This window comes from Pocillopora damicornis, chromosome 9, assembly GCF_964200805.1.
Source record: "Pocillopora damicornis chromosome 9, jaPocDami1.2, whole genome shotgun sequence".
NCBI lineage: Eukaryota > Metazoa > Cnidaria > Anthozoa > Scleractinia > Pocilloporidae > Pocillopora > Pocillopora damicornis.
In genome coordinates, this window is record NC_142678.1 from 20,761,960 (window position 1) to 20,783,782 (window position 21,823).

At 38.3% G+C, this 21,823-nt stretch overlaps 2 protein-coding genes across 3 annotated transcripts; one reads left to right on the forward strand and one right to left on the reverse strand.

The window, feature by feature from the left end:
- Positions 1–959: 959 nt before the first annotated feature.
- Positions 960–21,709, reverse strand: LOC113666630 (ATP-dependent DNA/RNA helicase DHX36). Of its 2 annotated transcripts, XM_027182422.2 has the most exons (24): positions 21,220–21,709; positions 18,869–19,476; positions 18,338–18,416; positions 17,814–17,885; positions 17,082–17,165; positions 16,647–16,746; positions 16,342–16,501; positions 15,700–15,847; positions 14,397–14,480; positions 13,937–14,014; positions 13,444–13,514; positions 12,328–12,457; positions 11,443–11,566; positions 11,089–11,150; positions 10,901–10,976; positions 10,682–10,731; positions 9,963–10,051; positions 9,476–9,566; positions 9,051–9,201; positions 4,094–4,200; positions 3,121–3,227; positions 2,562–2,649; positions 2,247–2,343; positions 960–1,854 (listed from the first exon to the last, which is right to left on the reverse strand). In XM_027182422.2, exons 1-24 carry the CDS (start codon positions 21,688–21,690, stop codon positions 1,598–1,600), a joined length of 3,384 nt encoding a protein of 1,127 aa, XP_027038223.2. In that variant the 5' UTR covers positions 21,691–21,709; the 3' UTR covers positions 960–1,597. The 2 variants fall into 2 exon arrangements, with proteins under 2 accessions (XP_027038223.2, XP_089038398.1); XM_089182272.1 differs by lacking the exons at positions 960–1,854; positions 2,247–2,343; positions 2,562–2,649; positions 3,121–3,227 and adding an exon at positions 4,949–5,060 and having other exon boundaries at positions 4,082–4,200.
- Positions 5,071–7,544, forward strand: LOC113666629 (melanocyte-stimulating hormone receptor). Its single transcript, XM_027182420.2, has one exon. It carries the CDS (start codon positions 6,318–6,320, stop codon positions 7,404–7,406), a length of 1,089 nt encoding a protein of 362 aa, XP_027038221.2. The 5' UTR covers positions 5,071–6,317; the 3' UTR covers positions 7,407–7,544.
- Positions 21,710–21,823: the final 114 nt, after the last annotated feature.

A 21,823-nucleotide genomic window follows, 5' to 3' on the forward strand; every position in this document is an offset into this window, starting at 1 on the left:
TGTCAATCAAATTAACCTAAAATCATTATGGATAAGTAACCAAGTACAGACTTAGTGAAAATATGCTTGTGTATACAACTTTTGGTCATAAAAGGACGGATTAACTTTAGCCGCAATTAATGTATGTGATGTATGTGATCACGCAATTTTTACGTTTGAGCAGATGTTTGCGTGAAAAAATTACAGCAATTCTAACCAACCATCGGTAATCGAACACAGCTTGAGTTTTGGATATTGGCCAAGGAAAACAAAATTTCGATTAGAATAAGGGTCCGTAAGGGAGTGTCAAAAAGTACTAGGAAACGACACTTGAAGTCATTTGACCCCTCTCGGGCTTTTATTAGATTTCTCTACCTGAACAGGCTTTAAATCGCATCTTGTGTCTATGGCTAGTCTGTCACGCAATGGTTCTCCCCATGTGGAGGCTGTAACATGTCACGCGGCTGAGAAGACGTAAGTTTTGCGATTCAATCTTCCCGCTGCATAAGTCACTAACCAATCCTTCTGAAACGCCGAGATTTTTGTTTTGACAAAAAACAAACAAATATTCAAAACGGTACAAAGCGTCTACAGCAACTACGACAATGAACACACAAACAAGAATAATAAACAACAAAAGAGTAGAAGCAACAGTAAAAATCTGTCTCGAGAGATCTAGTCTTCTCTAATTAACTAAAAGGGCACTAGTAAGTCGTAGAAATATCGAACGTGATCAGTTTAGACAGAAAGCAACGAACCCTTTCATGAGCCCCCCCTGTGACTCTACCCCCCCTCCCCACTGAACGCCATTCAAATAGGGGTACCCCCGTTCCAGGTTCAATGGAACTGTAAAATATTTAGGGGTTTCATTGGAGTGATGTGCAGCAGTGGCAACCTATTGAATCAAAAGAAAACGTTTATACAAATACAGATTTTAAATCCCACAGGATTGATTTAGGACATCACCGGAGGCAGTGAACTCGTGTGAAGAGGCACCTTTTATTGATTAAGAGTGAAATTTATAAAACGGCAAAAATGAACCAAGCAGGAATTAGGATAGCTTGGTAAACCGAATGCAAAGGGACTATGGACTGGTGACGAAACTCTCACGAAGTAACTCTGATATATATGGCTCTTTTTCTAACCTGTTGTTTTTATTGGGAACAACAAAAAAAGCCAGAGATATATTCAAGGTATTTTAAGTTTGGCCAAAGAGAGCTTCTTAAACCCCAATTCATCGGCCCAAGGATTATACTTCTAATCTAATCTTCATTGGATAAAGGAAATAAAGACCTGATTCTACAAAATACCAAAAAATAAGATGATAAGTTTCCATACTGATGTATAACACTACGTGTACTTTCCATTCTGAGAAAATCTTACGAGATATATTGTCGGGGTCAATGGAATCATACCCTTACAGAGATTGTATGACGATGTTTCTGGTTCTATCGTTAAAGTGCCGGTTTGCGCAGCTCAGTGTTACTCGTCTGGCGATTTGAAAATAACTATGCTTGAGCTGCACTGACCGACACCTAAATGGAGTATCAAACGTCTCGAGTTCTTTGGAGCACTACTGACAGTATCACCGTGACCTCAGCATTCACAGAAGTCATTGCTACCAAGGGGAAGATGAGAGAGGTTTCTGTACTGGCAGGGTAAGCAACAAGGCCACAGTCTCCATCAACTTGCCGTGGTAGTAAAACAGCGCGTCATCTGTAACTGCAGCTGAAAGACTACAAGCCATCATCTTGTTTATCTCCCGTCTAATGGACTGCAGCACTCGGGCCAGCCTTGGCGTACAATAAAACGCCATCCAGTGGTCCCCATCCACCACCAGTGTAACACGGGGCTGCTGTGCTGAAGGGCCGTGCTCTGAAATACGATCGAAGTAGGATTTAATCCTTCCTAAAATCTGTGTCTCAAGGCCAACACTTGAGCATCGTGAAATCAGAGCTAAAGTGACCTTAATGGTGATTCAGAACAATGCCGCATAGCAAATAACGCTACCAACAAACGTCTCATGGATCATTTAAGAGTACAAGTTCCTCTAAATTAGATGGTTGAAACTTCGCAAACGTTCCATTAATCAACAAAAAACTAGCGGACCAATCAGAGAGCGAAGTGAACTTGACAACACCGTCAATTAATTAAAGAAAAAATGCATGAAGTCGGTAACCTTGAATCAAGAAAAAACAGACTGGAGATGTGGATGATACTGAGGAATTATTAGTGATGGTGAATGAAGCATTGAATAACTATATTACCTTGATGAATTTCGCTTACGTCCTTTCCAGAGAAACAGATCAAAGCAACAGGATGAACCATACTACTGTCACGGATAAACACTTGGGAGGACTTCACCTAAGAAAAAAATCAACATTTGAGAACCAAAGGCCGACGAGGATGTGTAGAATGTTTCTAAACATTTCATTCACATACTTCTCCTCTCTCTCTTTAAAAAATCGCTGTGGTAGCAACTTCTGTCAAAAGCGAGAAACAGCGACTCGACACGACGTCATTTTTATTAGCACGTCATTTACAAGATGTTGCATGGTTAAGACAACAAAATTTTCCCTTACTTTGTCATGGTACACAAGCCACTGGCTAGGAAATTGTTTCTCGTCAGAATTTACCGTGGAAGGATGCAATACGACTCTTCCATCAGATCTACAAAGAAGTAAAAAAATACCACAAAAACTACCACCAAATTTGGGTTTTACTCTGCTCATGGTAAGGGAAAACCACACAAACGCAGTTTGGGGGTACCAGGCTCATTCGACTTCCCAGATAAATTTGAAAACACTCACTAAGGTATTAACCTATTCCAGGCGTTCAGTTGGGGAAAAAATTGCGAAATAGTAAACCGCGCAATTTTGTAGCTACAGAGCGAAAAGGAGAGAGGCTTGCGTCACATCATTACGCCCCCAGACCCAGCCTCGCTCGATTTTTTCGGTCCTCCGCGACTATCGCGCTTCTTTTTATTAACTGAACGCGTGGACAAGGCTTTTTTTCTATGTTTTCATGAAGCCAGTGAAAAGGCTTTAACAAAAGTCGAGGAGATGTCAACTCTTCAAAGAAAACCTTTTCAAGGAACATTTGTAATTGAAAATTAGTTTGATTCGGGGAGGCTCCACTTACTTGGTTCGAAAACCAACCCTGACTCGCTTCTTTCCTCCTCTACCTTTTGACTCCAAGGCAAGACCAACTTTAACAGCATTGGGGAACAAACCGGCGCATAAAATCGCCTACGTACGAAGAATTTAAGCGGATATACATACTTTCAGTAAGTTCAAGAGAGTAAATTTCCATGAAACTACACTGATTGAAAATTATACCAAAATGTAAAGAATTCGACGGTTTTTTTCTCTTATTTTCCTTGAATAAATTGCAAATTTTTTTTTGCACTCTGGAAACTTGACCAGCATTTGGAAATTCTTCCTTCCAGACTGACAAGCGAAACTTTTGCCGGAGGGCACAGCCGCACACCACCGTTTTTAAGCGCCCGCTTATCGTCTTCGCTCCTCTTCACTCGCCGCAAACGTGACACAGAGCAGTCAGTTTCAAGAAAAAAAAAGAAAAAAAAAATGAATTGGAGATATCCTTTTTGAGGTAATTAACGAACAAACGCTAGATAGTCAGAATACTAGTCAGCACATTTTCCACCTCAACTAATTTTGCTTTTAGATGAGTAACCGGCTTTGAAATGTACAATTTGATCTGATACAAACTATTTCTAGCTTAAATAAATAAGAAACGAATAGAAAAGCGACAGGAATGTTTCCGAGGACAAATTCAGGCATTTCTCAAAAACGGTTCAAATCTGCTATCAAAACAGTTTTCTTCTGCACATGGTCAAATTATTATCAAGTCGACCTACTTCTCATTTAAGGTAAAAATTCCATACGTGACTATCTATTAGCGTAAAGAGGACATATGTTATATATTATAATGAAAAATTCATAGTTAAAAGAAAAACTTACGATTGCTTGCCAAATTTTATTGCAGAAACGTGTCGCTGTCAAGTTGTCGTCAACGTTAATTTTCACACGGATATTTTTCTCGTAGATGGGAATTGATAAATCAAAAAACTGTGCCAACACAACTTCCTTACCTTAACCAGTTCCATGTTTCCAGAAAAGTAATTGACCGTGTCATCACTGCTGGAGCTTGAAACTAAGCCCGAGTCATGAAGCAGGCGGCTAAATTGGTCACGCGTACCTTGCAATGCAAAAAAGGGGAAAGTGCGTTCGTGATCGACTCACAGTATTGAAGCCATTAAAGACGATTTAACTTTCAAATAACAGGAAACCCAAACAAAAGGAACTTTTTGGTAGAAAAAAAAGAGGGACATGGAAACTCTCAAGAACTTAAAAAATGAAGAAAAGACAAAGAATAAAAGGAAGAAACTTAAACTAAAGACGGTCATAATGTAATTGAAATATACGGAGAAGCATTCATTTCGACTTGGAGTGTTTTCAATTATTTTGCTTTTTTTTGTCTTTTCTTTATTTCTCAAACATTGGCCTTCTTTGTCCAAACCACTCGTGCATGTTTGCCTTTTCGAGAAGAGCATCAAACGCTTACGAAAGATTTTCCAAAAAAATTGTCTGACATGAGCTTGGGATGGAGCGAAAATATGAGTATTCATTTTTGAATTTTTTATCGCGGCATAAAGCTTGTTCAGCTGAGACGCTAAACATATTACTTTTAGTGTTCTTTAGTGTAAAATTGGGACGTGAGGGAAAGCTAAAATTGTAACGTGACCAAGTTTTAAGTATTTCCACTTTCATTTCGTAATATATAATTTTTATTTGGAGTTACGCCATGAATAAATAATGCAGTCAATCTATTGCTTTTTGGACAATCATAATATTCACATCACTTTCGATCGGCACGAAGATAACCCCGGGTTAGTATGAATCATAAATCCATAAAATAAAAAGTAAATTAAAAACACATATTGTACCGTTGATATTAGAGACTGCCCGATTGAAATTTTGATAAGTAACACTATTGGAACGAAATTCTTTCGTGGAAGTCTGCTGGCCCTTTGTCTTCAGTAAAAGTAAACATGGAGGCTGTGACAAAGAACAACATTTAATCTAACAAAAACGATTAGAAGGAGATTAATACAAAATAAATAGAAGAAAGACAAAAAATTAGATATATTTCTCAAACGCGCGTGTCTTAAGCCCGCATTACCCGCTCTTTGCGTTTGCTGACAAATCTAATTACCGCCTTGTAAGTCAAAATACATCACGCAGCATAGCCAGGTGCACCGCAAGAAGTAAAAACAACTCGAAGGCAAAAGAGAACGGGTGACAATTGTTGAAACAGAGAAGGTTTTATTACCGGCTTGATAAGCATCTCGCTATCGAAACTGCCACAGACTTATGGCAATGTTTGTTCAGCGTAAAAGTTGATGATAGCCAAAGCAAATAAGAAATATACTTAATCTAAACTGGACTCCGCGGTGATATTCATTTCCATACTTACTTTTCAACTCAAGCGAAACTCATTCTTGAAGGACTCGTCCTTTTTTCATAACATGCCTAAAAACGGAATCCCAGCTAAACTCTTAAAAACGTGATTTATCGCAGAGGGAATTTCTACGACCGGCATTTTAGCACCAACCGGACAAATTACTGCAAAGCATTTGGTTCGATGACGAGGAAACTTCTGGAAAAACGTGCCTCTGAAGGACTCTGCCTTTTTAAAAACACAAAACTTCGGAAATTGAACTACTTCAAGCCCCCTACTTATATCATCATCGTCATAACGAAAGAACTCCAACGAGGTGCATTTCAAAACCATCTGGGACACGTAAAGTGCATTTGGTACTTTAAAAGGTAGGAACCTTTGATCAGATTAGTACAAAAACGTCTTGTAAAATATAGTGATTGGTTTCGAAAGAAATTCTGAAGCCGGAACTTTCCCTCAAAGAACAAAGATCACATCAGTCTGGGAAGGATGTTTTTATCTGTCGCCGTTTGGTGTCAAAAGGAAACACAGTCACACCTCTGGGGATTCAGCAAAGCGGCTACGATTATAAGCAATAGAAATTAGCATAGCAGTTACCTAAGAATCCGAAACTTTCCCCCGAGCCGACAAATTCAGCACTTTCGAAATCTTTCATGACAAGAACAGTCATAAATTTCATCTGAAAGTTGAGTAAGTTCTCGTCTCGTTTACATGTGAGGAGATAGGACTTCCGCGCTTCCGTCGCTGTTTTGATATCCATTTACATTCAGAAGGCATGGGTGACATTTGATTTCATCAGCGACGTAAGCTGTTCGAATAAGAAGACGCACGCGCCACAAGTAAACATTTCCGTCATGCAAAACGCCACGATGAGTTCTCCGTCCGTCGAAGCGCAAACAATCAAGATACAGTGCTATCATCTGGAAGAAGAATGGAGCCACACAAGGGAAACTTTTATAACTAACGTTATCCTCATTGTAGTGAACTTGCTGACCTCTGTCACGTCGACAGTGGGCAATATTCTAGTTATTATGGCCGTGAAAAGAATTCGTTCGCTCCGAACGCCGTCAAACACGCTTCTTTGTAGCCTAGCGCTCTCCGATTTGCTAGTCGGCGCCATCGTTCAACCGATGTACGCTCTACAAATGATCTTCGAAATAAGAAGAAATTCTGACGGTTTCTGCATCGCCAAGATTACCACAACAGGATCTTTAGCTTGGGTATGCGCTGGCGTTTCTTTCTTGGTCATATCCGCCATTTCAGTTGAGAGGCTTCTGGCAATAAAACTTCACTTAAGATACAAGGCATTGGTTACAATTCCGCGAGTTTTGACCGTAGTCATGTTTTTCTGGGTTCTGTGTACGGCTTTGACCATGGCACGTCTTTTAGGTGCCCCGTATAACATACTTGTGCTTACCATTTTTGTAATGGACGTGAACAGCATTGCAATTGTGATCTTTGCCTACTCCAGTATTTATCATCAAGTGCGAAAACTTCAGAATAAAACTCGCGATCAGAGACATCTTGCGCCACCTGGTATAAATATTCATAGCTTTAAACGCTCCGCGGTGACGATGCTCTACGTAATTGTGCTTTTCCTGGCCTGTTATATTCCGTTTATCACTACACTTGTGGTAAGATTGCTCGAAGGGGGCAGCCTGTGGCTGAACATCATCTACAAAATTACGGCTTCGATAGTCTACATTAACTCATCTTTAAACCCTTTTGTGTACTGTTTTCGTTCAAAAGAAGTGCGAACAGCTATTTTCAAATTACTGGGGAGGAAATACACCCTAGACAAAAACGGAGATGTTATTCCGGTGTCAAAGTCTGGAACGCAAAACTTGAAGATATACGCAGTCAAAAACTTGACGCTATTTCCGTCTGGTTACCTTCAACATTCACTGAATCAGTTGAGTAGCTTGCCCGAGACACAAGTATAAAAATGGCTTAACGAAGCTGACTCAGTCGTGGACCATTCAAAGTCAGAGTTGACAATCATCGTTACATGCTTCAAAGTGTTAAAATGACGAGGTCAAAGTAGAGGAAGACGTAGGCCCACCAACGCAGGGCGGGTATCTTCCGGTTCGGAAAAGTTCCCTTATTTTCAACCTTTTATCTCAAGAGGGCAGTGCTGTAAGATTTTCCTCATAGGTAATTTAAGCGTAGAGGTTTACCAGAAAGTAACATCAGGGACAGGCCTACATTACAAAAACCTAGATCATCCTCTAATCCCACTCAGGATTAGACGACTGCATATCGTCAAAGAGTGCCGAGAAAGTAAAGTATTCTTCGCTAAATTATCGTTCGTTTTGTCCACTGGAATAAAATTTTTCCTTCTGGAATATCGTTTCTAATCTGTATTTCGTGGTTTAGGTGTTGGTTAAACCCGATATTATCAAACCCTTGCACAATAATCTCAGTTTTACTTATATTTTAACTCACGAACAGAGGGTGAGTTTCAAATTTACTATCATTCTTATTCTATTTACTCACACGACGCCTTCGACATCGGTGATGCTGGCAGTAAGAGGGGCGCAAGTCACATATGAACCTACCAATGGCCTAACTTATAATCGCGTTATTTGCAACTCGGCGCTGGATCATCTCACCGCAAACCGGCTAAACTCATAAGGATCTTCATCCTCTCAAGCGCGTGACTATCAAAGATCTTTCCCTTCCACGCCCGTGACATAAGTTGATAAAGCATGAAGAAAAATTAATATACTTTACATTTCAGGTTTTCTAACATGACCAAAAAAAAATCAAACAGGAGAGGCATGCCTTTGTAAAACAAGTGCTACACGCGATAGAGCATAACATGAGTTGAAATACGACACAAAGGTGTATTTTTGACGAGTGATAACACACTGAATGGCCTAAACGGAAAAAATATAACGTCAATATACAGCTGCTGTCAGGTATTTAGGATCAAATGGTCACGCTGCTTGTTGAAAGATTTATGAGATTCTTAGAAAGAGAATATCAACAACATTCCACTCTAGGAAAACTCGGTTTTCTCTCACACATAAAATTGACAAGAGGAAGACAAAAGAAGTATCGTGACGGAAGGCCTAACCGTTAAACTATCAAACCGTGACTCGAACGTAACTTCTAAAACTCTCTTTACTCATTTTCCTACAAAGAGATGTAAGGTCTTAAGGAAGAGGAAAATCTATTCCGATCTCGGGAGTGAAATGAAATAAAAAAGAATAGAGAGAGTTTTGAAATGATATGTCTACAGAGCTTGTAGTTTCAGAATTTCTATGTCCCCCTCTTCCCCTGTAACCGCTTTACGATCAGCCAAAGATGCCAGAGAAACTACAACGCTTGATTACCACCTAAATTTCATACCTTTAGCGGAGCTTAGAGGAAAACACAAAACATTTCAGGCACAAAACAATCCCAGTTATCTCAATTTGGAACCACTTTCACGCAAAGCTTATTGCCATGGTTTTTCTACCAGGATGGGGAGAAAGATAGTCTTTCCTTGAGAAACTACAAGGGAGTAATCGACATTTTCACGAGTAAACTAGACGAAGGAACGTTTAGAAGGTTTGTACAAAACGTGGATACCTGGTACCTACCGCGTATCATATTGAGAGTGCCCCAGTGAAGAAATCGTTGTTGAACAAATTGTTTCCCTTGAGATCGACTCATGGCCTCTAACCAACCATTATAAGCATTCAGCAATGCCACGTGGTCACTTTTGCTGTCGCCGGCAAAGTTTTTGCGAGACTGTGACAAGAAATCAAACGATAAGAAACTTTCGTCACCGTAGATTGAGTGTCGATGTTGCATTGTACGATCTTAGCGTGCCAAGGCATTTTAAGAAGTGAAGACTTCTAACAGTCTGAGATATAATTAAAATCTTTCAACCCCTAAGATCTAATTGTTTATTCTCCCCTCCTGCTGCTAAGCATTTCCTTGCAAATTCCCATAATCACTATAAGTCATTTTCTGGTCTTGAAGTTTATGTGAAACTGATGAAACTAGAAAGCCAGTATCTTACCTGATCAGCCTGCTCTCGTAAGTTGAGCGGCGATACAAATGGATCTTTATAATTGAGGCCCGCTGCAATGGTCAACACCGGATCCAAGCACCTACGCGAGAACAAGAAAACTAAGCGATATTAATGTCACGAGAATAAGGGAAATGATCATCAACTAACGAGGCTCTCGACTGTTAAAGAGATTCTCCTTTCCAGCACCTTAGGAAATGTATAAAGAATATGCATGAGAATATCTAAGGGTGTCAAGGGTTACTGACTACAATGTTGCGTCGACAAACACTAATGAAACTTCACCTGCGCAGGTTGAACCTGAAACTCTTTCTATAAACTGAAGAGCATTGTTGACTGATTCAGTCACTTTTTTAGAATTCCTTTCAAAAGACTGAGCTCTTACGAGCAAAGAGTCTCGGCAAGTGGAGCGTCTAAGACAAAAGTATAAACAAAGTTGAACCACTCAGGCACTTTCCCCGTGCAGATTACCACTCACCTGAAAATAGCACCGTATATAATCATTTTCGCTATTCGCGGTTCGACGGGTAAATGCGCCATGTGTCTTCCAAGCGGCGTCAATTGCTCCTGTCGTAAAAATGAGAAGTGATATTAGTTTTCTGAAAATATCTTCGGTGTTTTAAGACATCTTTCGATCCTTCCCTGAAACGAAGCTAACGTTACAATCTGCCACACTTTCCTAATTAGTAGCTCGAGCCCCTGCCATTAAACCAAATAAAAAGGTTCTTGTTCCTTTCATCATTCATTAAACTATACGCGCTCATTATACGTTCACTGATCAACGTAATAATATTGTAGTAATAAACTGAAATCTCAACAATTTGCCATTCACTTCTGATATACTAACAAATTAGAACCAAAAACATTTTACATAGCACCGGTGTTACTGTTGTAGTAATTTAAATTACGCGCGCCTGATTGGCTAAAAACGAGTGCATTTTTCAAGTAACACAGGTTCAAAGTTGTCACACAAGTGCAAATTACAAATAGCACACGCACGCTGCCAAAATTTTGTCCGTGATGCGTTTCTCATGTAAATTATTAACAAGTAACAACATGACTCGTCTCGTGTAATTTGGTGTAAATAAGCACTTGTAAATTTTTAAAAAACTTGTCTTTAAAAATTTTACTCGTGCTTATTAACACCAAATTGCACTCGAAATCATGTTGTTACCTGTACTTAAAAGTTCGACGTACCTTGGTATCCATCGCTCCAATCTCTTCTAACTGTGTTATTGCATTGTGAACTGTAATTCGAGACACGAGTAAGTTGGTTAGTTCAAAACATAGACAACAGCGCAGTTGAACTGTTCAGTAGTACATGAGGAGTTCTCCATTAAAATTTACATTAAGCTTAGATTGAATCGAAAAGAGCACGATCTCTTGACTGATATAGGAAAAGAAACATCATTTTACCAGCAAATGGCGACGGAGGATCCAAGGCCTTGGACAAAAATTGCCGCACGGAGTACGATTCGTCTATAGATTGGGTCTGCGAACGTTATTCAGAATATATTACCCTTACAATATTTACGCAAAGAGCTTAGTGTTCCCTTGGAAAATGATTTAACGACTGCCAACTGAAAGCATACTTCTTATCGTACCTTTGTTTGAAGGACGATCTCCTCGAGGGAAACTCTTTGCATTTCAGGTGACTGGTACGGGGCTATGAAAAGTGACAAAAATAAACAAAACAATGGGCGAAAAATCACTAACAGATCAGAGTTTGTTTTCAAAGTCACCAGTGAATCAAATTCGGAACTTTAAAACAGGGAAGTCCCTTGGAAAACAAACCACGCTCTAAGCACCAGCCACACGTCAATTTACGCTATCGTTGAATGTAGTTTTGCTGAAGCACAAACAGACTCATCAGAATCAAAACAACGAGTTTACAATTTTCCGAGTTTCACCTTTCACAATAAAGTAAAATCGACCGGTGTTGTGATACAGACACATACCCATATGTTCAAAACGTTGTCTTGTAAAGAGGTTGAAGCACAAACCAGGTTGACAACGACCAGCCCTGCCTCGTCTCTGAACCACACTGGCCTGAGATGTCCAGTGCGTCATCAAACAGGACACCTAATAAATAACAGTTGAAGTCAAACAACAATCGTTATTATTGAGCTTTATACTTTTTTTGTGACGTGGCGCTGATGAATTTTCTGAAGAATTTGCGACTTAGCCACTCGCATTTTCCCGCGCTTCAAGCAATTTACATACTGTGCTTTCAATCCTCATTGGCTGCTTGCGATATTTCCTTTCTTCTGATTGGTTGTTGTGATTTCTCTGGTTTTGGTTTTACGACATTCCATTGAAAACAGTTTATAGGAGATTCCTACCGATTATTATTAGAAGACATCCACACAAACACAAGAGGAACTAAAAGCAGTCACTTTCATGCTGTGAATTTGGCTTACTCGGAAAACCCATGCTGCCTTTCCACCTCTATTTACTCACAAAAACGTTTGCCGGTTTCAGGCATTCAGTTCGTAAACCGGACAGCGATTGTAAACGGCGCGTTATTAGAAGATGAACAAAAAACCGAGCAAGGTTTGTCGTTTTTTCACTCCCTGCTACTATCGCGTAGTTTACAGTCATGTTCTGTTTTACAAACTAAACTCCTGGAACAGGCTACAAAAACATTCAAGAAACAAACGAGATAAAGGTTACTTAATTCTTGGAAGATCAGGTTCATTGAGTCTAAACATAACTCAAACGTTGTTGACCAGTCTATTTTGCCCATGTCTATGGCGCGCAAAAATCTCGTCTTGGCGAGTGCCCTTGACGAGCGGTACCGGCTGGTGGAAATATGGCTTACTCTAACTGATAATTTGATTCACCTTCTTTCCTGTATCATAAATTTTTTCCTTGTGATTGCCAGCATTTATAACGTAGACTATGTCGTCAATAGTTATCGAAGTTTCTGCTATGTTGGTCGCTAATACAATCTTGCGTACTCCAACAGGGGGTCTGGGAAGGAAAACAAACTTTTAAAAGGATGTAACGAGGGCTAATTCAACATTAATTTTGTCGACGTTTTTCTTGGTTTTAGTTTCTGATTGTTTTGAGGTATGAAACAAAGTTAGCAATATTTTTTTATATAATTATGATAAACATAACTTTACGCATGTGAGAAAATTCTAGGATTCAACGAACGAAGCGAACTTATACCCCATTCACACCAGCAAAACATGTTTTGTTAAACTGGTTTTCATTGAATGAAAATTATAAACAGAGAACTGAAAAACTTGATTTTCCATTGGATTCAAGTACTTGCTAACTTGCATTTCCAATGTGCTACATTCAAGTCAAAAATATTCGGTTAAATAGTTTCTATGAAGAAAAAAAAAATTAAACCGTGTTTAACAAAACAACTTTTAAACATGTTTAAGCTTTGGTGTGAATGGGGCATTAGTCATGTAGTTAGTTTAAATTGATACTGCTAAGTGAGAACCCATAGAAACTGGACCAAAGCAGGCCCGGATATCAGTGCCAAGTATCACTTGAGTCAATTCCCCCTAAATTGCTATGCTCGTCACCTAAATTAAACGATAAACTGTATTGAAGTAAAAATTTGGTGGAGGTTTATAGCGGAAGAAAACTTCCATAGTTCACATCGGCGCTCGCACATCTAATTGATTTGTCGAATTTTTAGATCAAATGGCTGTCGAAACGATCCCCCAAAACTGTGAAATATTCTTCTGTGCGCGACTACTTTTAAGGACAGTTTCATTGCCATTAACTCTGTCCAAAAACGTACAAGAAGTTACTATAGACGAAGGAAGGTTGAAAAAAGCTGTCTGCTATGATGGCACAACCCTTTAAGAAGCGACATTTTTAGAAAAAATTTGATGTTTCCATAATTTGCAAAAACACAACTTAGGACTCGAGCAAAATGTGGGGTCCCTGCGTTCATTGTCTCTGACGTGATATTCTTTACCCTTAAGGTAGCAAACCTTTCAAACACTGTTCGTTGGTTAAACATTGGAAGCATGGAGTGGAGTGGTAGCACAAGGAATTGGGATTTCTGAAACAATTTAACAAGAATTATTTATTCAAACAAATACAAATAAAATTTACACCATAAGAAATTTACCCAAAGAAAACAAAGAGAACAACAAAGAGAAAAACAAGGAGAAAGTTTTCCCTCGCATAGTTTTGTTCATAATCAGATACAAGCCTGACACTCAATCTCTGAGAGTGACTAGCATCTAATTTATACATTATTACCCCTGAATCCCCCAAGGTCATGAGAATAAAGGAAATGATTACCAACTAAAGAAGCTCTTGATTGTTAAACAAATTCTCCTTGTCAGCATCTTAGGAAATGTATGGAGAACAGTTTGGAGAATATTCCTACTAATGTTAAGTTGTAAAGAGTTAACCTGGTCGTGTAACGAACCAAAAACGATTTTCCTTAAAACAAAATCAAAGTAACCTCTCACGTACATCACTGATTCTGGATAACAACATGTCATGAACAACATTGATTTCATCCCATCCAGCCAAAAAGCATAATATGGCTCCCTGTCAGAAAAAGGATGACGTTCATTTACAAAGAGGAAATGATTATTGACAGTAAAAGACATAATTAGTCATCGTGGAACCCAGGCGAAAATTAAATTGAAAGGATACAACAGAATCAAGTAGTTACTAGAACTGAACATGCAAAACTAGTCTTTCTACGACTTGTTCTTGTTTTGCTTTGTTTTATTTCTTTTTCTTTGGTATGTTTGCTTTGTTTGTTTGTTTCTTTAGTTTACCGAAAAAGTATAAAAGGCACGCTCGATCCCAACCTCCTTGCGGTCATCGTGTTCGCTAAATTCTCCGCGATCACGCAACAACGTACGGTTTTCTGTTCTGCTGAGGTTTAAGTCGTTGTTAATGATGCTTTTTACGTTGTTCTTACCTGTGGGTAGTTCTTAGACACAAAAAGAATTGTCTCAGTAACAAGCTCGGCATCTGCCTCAGGACTGTCCGCATCCTTGCTGGCCTGGTAAGTAAAAGAGTCATTGATTTTTGACAGCAACTTGCCATCACAACAACTGAACAACGTCATAACAGCAATTCAAATATGCTGGCCACACTGTAAATACATAAAAGAAAAGCACTACAACCAGAGTAACAGTGATACTATGGGATTATTATTACTTGAAAAATAGGTGTCTCAACACCCCAGCTCCAGCATCTAAAGAACAGATTTTTAGTACAAATTGATAGAAAATTTAGAAAAAAAATATAAAATAATAGGAAAATTAGAATTTAGTCCATTGGATTTCTTCCAATAGCAAGCTGATGATGAGATTATCCTAATTACCTCTCTAACCTGATGAGCCCATGTACAGAAAAGCTCAGCAATTGTAAAATTTATTTGCTCACACATATGTGCATATAAACATGCACATGTAAACACATCAAAATGCAGAAACAGCTGTGCAAATGAGGCTTTAAAAAAAAACACAGAAAACTGTTGACATAGACAAGTAATACCTTGAATAAAGAAAAGCTCAAAGGTTAGCTGGAACAGCAACATTTTTCATTAAACCTGGGCTGGGGTGTTGAGAAAAAAAAAACATTAAAAAACATAACTTCAATTTATATACCAAGTTTGTTATCTTCATACTGTTACAAAACCTTGGACTGGCCACTAATGGTTAGTCTTACTAAACATAACATTGACTATGGAAATTGGCATGCTTATTAAAAAAATTAAGGGTTGTTTCTTTTAGTGAAAGGTTGGGTGGGAGGGGGCTTGGTCAAGAGGAGGGGATTGGGAACTGGAGGACCAGAGAGATAAATTTGGTGCAGGGATGAGAACTACCAGCAAACACTACCCATTTGTGACACCAGGCTTTGAAATGAAACCCAGACAGAACAGAGGAAAGTAGATACTGAGTCAATAGAGGCCCACTGGACAGTTATTCTTTAAAATTAATGTGACAGAAAAGTGAGTTTATTTTGGCCAACTCAAGCATACATGTATGAAAGGCAATATAACTTTTATTCATTTAAAGTTGACAAAACTTAGGAAATTTGACACTAGTTTAGATTAACAGAGTATTTCAATTTAACAGAATTTCACTTCTGTGTTTGTGTTTGGGGTATTGGTATTGGTATTGGGATAACAATTTTTGAACTGGGTTCACTGAGGAACTGAACAAACATTAGAGCTTAAAAAGTAATATAATTATGACTACATTTTGGACAAAAACCTGTGAAGAACGGCAATCTGGCTTGAACCGTTTGCTCTTGACAGTTGCAGGTTTGGATAAAGGTGTTCTGCTCAGGAATTCATAGACCTCTGACAAAAAGTATTCTGTCACATCATGAGTGAATCCTGGAATGACCAGACTGGGACAGCTATTTATAAAAAATAAGTAATTGAATATAAATTAATAAATAACGAAATAATAATAAAAAAAACCAAGCCTGTGTTAAACATTCTGTGCCAACTGATGGTGATGCCGTTTTCATATAATGCATTATGCTCTAATATGCCTTACATCAGACTGCATTAAGCAGTTCACAATTTTCATGACAGAAAATTTTGCCCAGTCACACCAGTCAACACTGGGAGCCATGTTCTCTACTCTTTGCTTGAAGGACATCAGTTTTTTAACATCCCTGCTGACCAGTACAGAAAAGATGCAGGAGATGAGGCGTACAATTTATCCAAGAAGACTAGAACATCTGATCATTAGCAAATGTTGTAGAAAAGGCAGTGCATTCTCCTCAGTAATTTAAGACACCATATTGGTTCAGTCTGGAGCTTCTGTCATTCTCTATTCTTCATTCATTGTTTACATATAAACCCCTATCTAAACAAAAAAAAGAGAATTGAATTCACTAGATACCCTCGAAAATAATGTGAGAATCTTTCCGAATTCACAGTTGCACTCATCACTATGATCTTGATGTCCTGGTTTTTTTCAAGCAAATCTTTAAGGAGGATCAGAAGAAAATCTGTGTTGATATCCCGCTCATGCACCTCATCAACTATGACATGACTGACACCTGTCAAAGAAATACAACAAAGGAGATAAAACATGAAAAGTAAAGCATTTTAAAAAAAACTCTTCAATGTATTTTGATTGACTTGGGAGAAAAAATTTTCTTCATTTGTTTTTTGATAAAAAAAATTTTAAAATGCATCACTTGCCTTTAAGAAGGACATTACTCTGCATTCTTCTGAGTAGTATTCCTGTGGTGCAAAACAGTATACAGCCCTTCTGTGATGGCAGTCTGCCCTCCAGTCTAACCTGACAGTGAAACATGCCACATTGACCAACAATAAACACAATTGATGAAGAAAAAACATTTTAACTTAAAAAAAGGAAAAAGGTTCTTCTGGCTACTTCAGTCATGAAATGAAAAGAATTGGCAGGGAATATGTACAGAAAGATGCAGATTGACTGTAAAAGTTGATATCCAACACAATCGAATTGATATAGATTGACTGTAGCACTTTGATATGCAAGGTGATCTTCTTCTCAGTAACAAGTCATTAGGTAACAAGCAGAAGAGTCCATGCTAATGATCATTTGAAACAATACTCAAAATAGAGGTCACCTATATTGGTCCTCTGAGGCAATACCTGGTAACCCACACTCCTTCCTAGTATCTCATCCCTTTCTGAGGCCACTCTCTCTGCAATTGACATGGCCACTATACGACGTGGCTGTAAAAATAACAAGAGCAATAAACATTATGTATCAGCACCTGAATTCCCTTAACATTTTTGCTGCATTGTTTTATGTCACCATTCTAAGACATACATGTGCATTGATTTGTTAGTAATAAACCACACATTGCTTTTTCCCAATACTGAAAGGCATGAGTTTTTCTACATTTTGCTTCTTTCTACCTTTTTTTTTTTAGAGTTATTTAGCCAAAAAAAATGTTTTCCACAGTTTTGATAGTTAATTAAACTTGTTCAAGCCACATGGTATTTGGGTTTCTAAGCAATTTGCATCCATGCCATTTCACAAAGTAAAAAGCATTAATGCAATCCAAATTCCTCACTGGTGTCTTACTTCTAGGTCAGCTATCTCTAACAAGATGCATGCTCTTCCCAAACTCCTAAGACCAAGTAAATACCACAAAAACTGCACCTCAAATCCCCACATTACTTGTTCCAATGCTTCGCATATCAACAAGTTAAAATAATACAAAGGGTACAAATAATTTGCATGAAAAGGTAAGGACAAATAATTATTAGTATCACTATTTGTAAATGACTTGCTGCTTTCTTTTCCGTAAAAAAAAAAATAAGGGTAAATGACTGATTTATTGCATTATTAATAATAAAAATTTTGATCAATTGTACCTGTGTAACAACAATGTTGCAGGCTGAGCCCTTGCCTTTTTGTATGGCATCATCCAGAATGAACTGAGGAATCTAATGAGTCACAAAGACAGGAAAAATTAACCCTCTCCACCCTAACATCAGTATCCATATTCTCAATACTATTCTCTATGAATTTCTCTAACATACTGACAAGGAGAATTTGTTTAACAATCAAGAGCTTCTTTAATCGAGGATCATTTCCTTTATTCTTGCGACCTTAATGTATGATCCAGAGGGAATATATCAAGGAGAAATTAGATGCTTATCACTCTTGGGGGTGAAAATGTTAATGATCAAGTTACTATTTCTTCTTTTTTAAACATATACTAGCAACTTATCAGGTGCACTGGTATAGTACAAGTCAATGCCAAATTAATCGAAGAACTGACAGAGTCTTGCTACCTCACCAAAGTTTAATTTGCAAAACATTTTTCCACTGTCTCAGTAGACCCTTCAAAGAAATAAGCAAAAGATAAATTAAACTGAAATTGATACCAACTTACCTGAGTAGTTTTACCACATCCTGTCTCTCCAGAGATAACAACAACACGGTTTCTTTCAATCAATTCAGTGATATTCTCCCTTAAAAACATGGGGTGAAAAAGGTAAGTTATAAGTAAAAATTACTTATTTCATGGTTTAAAACAACTTAATTAAATAAATGCCACATAGAAATCTGAAAAGTGCTGAATATGCATAATATCATTGACAACCTGTCATTATTGCAGCTTTCTTGGTTTTGTGAATCCAAAAATGCATCAACAAGAAATGGGCCTTGAATTCATGTTTTGTCAGAATAGCCAATTTCACCCCAACACCTTCCTTTCAAGGTACACTACCTACTAAAATATTTTAGTGAAAGAGTATTTCCAAACCATTGAAAAGAGAAAAAAAAAACATGTGGAAACAAGACCAAGGCCTTCACTACCATTTCCCAGTAGAGTGAACATCCACCCCTGGTCAAGTAAACAAAGTCTCTGGGAACAAGACTAGATGGCCTGAGGATAATCTTAGGCTAACAAACCACAATATACCTGTGACTTGCAACAGGCAATGTCTTTGTCTCATTGTTAAAGCATGAATTTCTTGACCTCAGCATATTTTGCCTGTTTGAAAATTCCTGAAGTAACTGCTGACTGAGTTCCTTGTGTTGCTCTGATAATAATGGTTTCCATGGAGAACCACTAAAGACATCTTTTACTACAGAGGATGTGGTAAAAGAATTTAAAGGTGCAAAACTGTCAGCATTGTATTGAGTCTTCTTTTTGATGAATGATTCAGAAGTGTTTTGGGCAGGAAAGTTTAAAAAATCATGTTCCTTGACTATAACAAGGTCTTGCTTAAACTCCTCTGGATTTGTTGATACAGACTGGGAATAACTCTCATGACTGCTTCCAGGTAACACTATTTCATTGACAGGTCCTAGTGATTTTTCAGCTACTTGAGCTGGCTGGCACTGCAATATCTGCTGCTGAATTCTGGGTTCATAAGGTTGCTGCCTGAGTACTGAGTATTTTAACAAAAATGATTCAACTTTAGACAATTTCTCATCATCTATGTAAATCCAGCGGGGTTCATCTTTGTTCTCCATGGCTTCTTTCTTTAAAACACTGGCCGCTCCAACACTTGCAACTCCAAGTCTCTGTCAAGATCAATAGATAGATGACAAGGCATTTTGAAACCCAGTTGCGGTTCATTGAGCCCCATTGACATATAGACAAGATGCAAATCCAGCTATAATCAAATGCATAGTTTTGTATCTTTGATTTTTGCAAAAAAACAAACAAACCAAAAAAACATGTGGAATTAATATTTTATTTCCAGGTGCAATTACTTTCTGTAATTCTCTGCTTTAATTCTCAAACAGTTGCCTAGCAAAATAAATTTGGCTCTATGCAACCCAGCCACAGCCCAATCCATAGTCCATACATATATATATATACATATATATATATATATATATATATATATATATATATATATATATATATATATATAACTAACTGCAGACAGTACTGTTTCGGCCTTCTGGGCCTCATCAGTGCAGTGCTGATGCTGAGATGGAGGTAAGGCTATAAAGCCACCCCAAGTGATCTCACACATGTGGGATCACTTAAGCCATGCCAGAGTGCTCAAACTAGAAAAACTAGTGAGCATGCATAATGCTAGCAGCAATGACTCATCCTAGTAGAGTGCTCAATTTGGACATGAAAGCAAAGCTTTATATGCCAAAGAGCATATATATATATATATATAATTTCTTTTTACAGAATCATCAGAAAGAGTAAAAGTTAATGACTCTTACCCTGTTATACTCTCCCACCAACACAGCACCACAGTTTCTTTAGAAACTTACCCCCTCTATCAGTATTGAGAACATGCTACTGATGTTAAGGTGTATGGGGTTAGTTTGTTGGGATAGTTTTGTTATCAATTCAGTTGATAAGTATAGGAAATCGTATGAACGCGAGTGCATTTCGTGATTTATGGGCACGAGTGATGTTTTGAAAGTTCTCAAAATTGCACGAGCCGTAGGCGAGTGCAATTTGAGAACTTTCAAAACATCACGAGTGACCATAAATCACGAAATGCACGAGCAGGTTCATACGATTTTTTATTTATTAAATTCTCGACAAAATTACTCCAACATTTTATCGAGTTGTTCGTGCTCGTATTCTTCCATTTTTGGGTTTACTTTTCGTTGAGTCGCCCATGTTTGCCAGACATTTAACCAGGTCTGTGTAGCTTTCAACGTGTTTTTGTTTTTCGCATTTTCTTTAAGTTGCTCAACGATGTTTTGGTTTGACAAAGCAAACCGGCTGTCAGCCATTTTTTTATAATTTGGTGTTCAAATTTGGCGCTTCCCCGGTGTTTCCATGGCAACTTCTCCGTATTGCACTCTATAACCTCTATTGCACTCTATAACCTATTTATGCATTCATCATTGACCAATCAGAAACGCAATATTTTGTTGAGTATATAATAATACTTTATTATCCTGCTATTACTCTCCCACCAATGCAGCACCACAGCTTCTTTAGAAACTCACTCCCTTTATTAGTATTGAAAATATGCTACCAATGTTAAGGTGTATAGGCCTAGCTAATTTGCAATCTTAAATATCCTCAGGATCATTTCAGATCATCCCAGAGAAATAAGGGGATCTTTTTAAGGCTTGTGGGGTTATATGAAGGACTAGGTTGAGTGGTCATTTCTCGTTTGAGAATTTTTTAAGAGGTAAGACAGTTTCGGGAGTGGGGAGGATTTCAAAGGCTCTACTGAAGTTCCTAGCTCCTTTCCATCAGCTTCTCAATCTCAAAGTAACTTGACCTTTCAATTTGTTCTCAGACTTTCTCGAAATCTTTACATTTATATGTCTTCCTACCTCCAATTCAACACAAGCAAGTGCAGCTGCATTTTTTTCAGCTTCTCGCTTAGATGAACCTTCGCCACCAAAAGACATTGGTCTTGGCCAGGGTATATTCACGGTGGACTGCCAAAAGTTGAAATCCACTTGTTTGTTTGAGAAAGACAGTGAATTTCCCTTTAGAGCTCCTTGGAGTATATTGTGCAGCTTTTCTTTAGAATTTGGAAATCGTTGCGCAGCTTCGGAACCTCGAAAATGTCGAGAAGAGTTTTGGTTTAATAGTCTCGGGGGTTGTGATGGTTGTCGAGTCTGTTGAATGAGGCCTCCGCCAGTTGGGAAATCCTGAGAGGGAAAGTGGACTCTTGGAGGTGGGCCACCCATAAGAGGAGGTGAATGAACCAGATCTGAGTGAGGGCGACCTTGGAAAGACGAAAATCGCGGTCGGAAAGTATTGTTTCCTGGTCTTGGAAATCCATTGAAATGCGCCATTTTGAATTTAGCGCTCGTACTGCGCAAGCGCACATGCAAACTCCCCTGTCACACACCATACAACAAATGTCACGCGATGGTCATATAATAATTAGACGAGGTTAGACCATCTGTATACTTAGGAAAACTTGAA